Source organism: Papaver somniferum, chromosome 2 (assembly GCF_003573695.1).
Source record: "Papaver somniferum cultivar HN1 chromosome 2, ASM357369v1, whole genome shotgun sequence".
In the NCBI taxonomy this organism is placed as follows: domain Eukaryota; kingdom Viridiplantae; phylum Streptophyta; class Magnoliopsida; order Ranunculales; family Papaveraceae; genus Papaver; species Papaver somniferum.
Window position 1 is genome coordinate 55275656 of NC_039359.1, and position 3144 is coordinate 55278799.

Here is a 3144-nt window from a genome sequence, read left to right on the forward strand (position 1 = left end):
ATGGCAGTTATGTAATCTATTCCCTTTCGAATAAATACAACGTTTGTGCATTGTGAAATGTGTATAATTGAAAAGATGTAATTTGTCATATACTGTACCTCCATTTCTGAAAAAGTGTTACTTTCACATTTTCAATTCAACCTATAATATTAACTTTTAAAAGTGATAAATTGCTATGAAATTAAAGAATATTGCTTAAGCCGTCTTCAAAAGCTTTCAAGATGTAGCCTTCTGAAAGATGTTGTAAAATGGGATCAATTTTCATAAGAACATACATTTTACGGCGACACAGTTTAACCCGAACAAGAGACGTGTTTTATGAAAGTACGAACGGACTTGATATGGCTTCCAAACAGATTTAGACTTGGTGTGGAAGCTAAATCCTTGGTGTTAACATATGGACAGCAGCGGCTGGTAATGAAGCTCTACATAAACTTTTCTAATACTTTTTTGGATCCGGCGTCATTATTATTGTACTATTGTAGTCTCCTGAGTCCTGACTCTGTAATTCCACTTCCGGTAGATCCTTTACATTTTTTCTTATATCTATTATATATATGCCTATATGAAAAAGAAATAAATTGTTCTTGGGAACTTAACTTCTTCAAATGAAAATACAATTCATGACATAAATGAAAACAGACAAATGTCCTAAACATCCAAATACGAGGCAGACATATTAGAATTAAAGCCATACATATATTAAAACATTTACACCCAAATTCAATCACTTGTCAACGAAGACTTTTAAAGTTTGGCCAGTGCCTTCATTCATCTAGACTTCAATTAATTCTTCGAAGACCTTCATCGAAGAAGCCGTCAAGCTAAGAAACACATTTATGCCTTTCCTGTCTTTTCCACAAGGCAAAAACAATACTGAATTTCTAGGCACATTCAAAGGACCTGAATAAAACGGCACTCCCCAACCAAAATCTACACTATGGAATGCTAACCTAGACCAAGCACTTACGAATGTGGAATGCGTCATAACAGGCATCCCCTTATGTTCTTCGAGAAAATCTATGGCAGACCTGACGTAATTGTTTGTTACCGAATTAATGGTTTCTTGAATTTTCCATATTGTTGATGACAATGGGCGGTCTAGCATCTCAGCACTAGACTGGCAACTCATGTACAAGACAGCGTTGCCAAAGTATCCTTCTGGTAAAGGGGGGTTCAACTTAGAACGTGCATTAACGGCAAAGAGTATCCTTACTTGTTGATCGGGATGGAGTCCCAAAGATTTAGTTTGAGCTCTCCACGTGAAAGCAGTGAGCGTCTCAAAAGTAGTACACTTTTTCAGAACCCCATCTTCCATGGCTTTTTTCTTGAGTTGGTCTAGCTTCTCTGGGTGAAAAACAAAGGACTTGTTGATAAGCATTTCTTCTTCCAACGGAGACACAGTATTTGATATGTCCACGATTTCTTCGAGCCCATAATTAAATTCTACTTTACATGGGTTGCGAGCTCTCAGCAAGGTTCGATCCAGGTACGGTGGGTTCGATAGTGGCAACCCTCTTGTAATTTCACCCCATGAATTCACAAACTCCATTGCTCCAATTCCGTCAAACATAATGTGATTCATGCTTAATGCAAAAACAAATCCCCCGCACTTGAACTTGGTCACCTTGAAACATATGCAAATTGTAGAAATATATAATCAAATACTTGGATAGAGAAACATAATTTCATAATTAGAAGAAACTCGTACGTAAAACAGAACAAAAAGAATGGATGAATTAATCTGTTAAAAGTGGAAGATGAGAATACCTGAGCTGCAAGTAGAGCAGGATTTTGTGCACCACCAGCGTCGTAGCAAAGTCTCCCTAGAGTAACAGATTCGGGTTTCATAAAGTCATCGATCTCTTCCAACGTACAGTTGGCCTCGGCCTCCAGAAAAAGAGCACCTTCACCCGTGCAATTGATCATAAACTTGTGCTTCTCATTCATTGTTAGACGTCCAGCAAGAGGGTAGTAGTAAACAAGAACTTTTGCTAAGCCCTCTTTGATGGTCTGAGCAGCATCCATTTCATTATCAAAAGTTTTGTTAAAACAGTAAATAGTTTGAACCATAACCGGAGCCATGTCGAGGTTAGACAATAAATATGAACCCTTAGGTGTCTCCTCAGCTGGAGAAACCAACGTTGCCTCTCCTTTGATCTCCACATCAAGATTCACCTTAAGTGCTTCATTGATGGTCGACATATTATAGGCGGTGTTACAGCTGCGATTCTATAATCTCACAACAGAAATGATACTGCTATCTGAAAAATTGAATTAACCAAATGAAAAGCTTAAAAGTGAGATGTTGAAACCTTTTGGAGATTGATGTTACTTATAAATATACAGAATGAAAATTAAAGATTCCAAACTTATTGGTAACCCAACAACCAAAACTAACGACTAATTACTTAGTTTGACTTCGAATAAAATAAAAATACGAGAAGCCATGGATCAATACAATCAAACAAACACATCAACATGAAGTTTACAAAATATAGCTAATTATCTGCTCTGTAAAGAATTCTGATTCTTTCTTTTCCACATAAATGATTGTATGACGCATCGACCGCTAAAAAATTCAATCGCCTTTTTGTTCACATAAATGATCGTATATGTGAAGCACCGAGTGCTAAGAAAATCAATCGTTTTAGGCGTACCACCCGTTTGAATAAGTTAAAACCGCCTAAGAGTGAGTGGGCCACGGCCCCTGTAATTTAAAGGTAGGGGTGAGCATGTTCTGGATAGATTTGGTTTCGGCTTCATTCACATCCAATCTGATATATGGGGAATTTTAATTCTGACATGTCGCATCCAATCCAAAATACGACTATACAACACAAAATTATCAAAAACAACTCGTGATTCCTTTACTTCTCTTATCTTCATTCAACATTCAAGATTAGATACAAAAATGCCAATAATTCGTACTCAATATTGTGTAATATGGAAGCAACGTTGTGGCGCGAAATGGTTTGTGGCTATGAAAGTTACTTTTTGCACCAAACCATTTGGCGCTTTAAATCTAAGTCATTAGATTTTATGATAGAAGTTAAAATATAATGATTGTGTAATTTGCACCCAATCGTTGGGTGCTCCTACTATTTATCTACTTTTCATTTAGAAAGAAATTTTATTAAAAGT

The 3144-nt window shown here is 36.6% G+C and overlaps 1 protein-coding gene across 1 annotated transcript; it reads right to left on the reverse strand.

Annotated features, from left to right (window-relative positions):
- Positions 1-624: 624 nt before the first annotated feature.
- LOC113353319 (omega-hydroxypalmitate O-feruloyl transferase-like) lies at positions 625-2314 on the reverse strand. The gene is made up of 2 exons (XM_026596962.1): positions 1771-2314; positions 625-1627 (listed from the first exon to the last, which is right to left on the reverse strand). Exons 1-2 carry the CDS (start codon positions 2203-2205, stop codon positions 776-778), a joined length of 1287 nt encoding a protein of 428 aa, XP_026452747.1. The 5' UTR covers positions 2206-2314; the 3' UTR covers positions 625-775.
- Between the last annotated feature and the right edge of the window lie 830 nt (positions 2315-3144).

What these genes read in the sequence shown, in the direction of transcription:
- LOC113353319 (XM_026596962.1), bottom strand. Translation starts at nt 2,205, where the DNA reads ATGTCGACCATCAATGAAGCACTTAAGGTGAATCTTGATGTGGAGATC. An exon ending in CTGCTCTACTTGCAGCTCAG is followed by an intron (nt 1,628 to 1,770) that starts GTATTCTCATCT and finishes ATATGTTTCAAG; the next exon opens with GTGACCAAGTTCAAGTGCGG.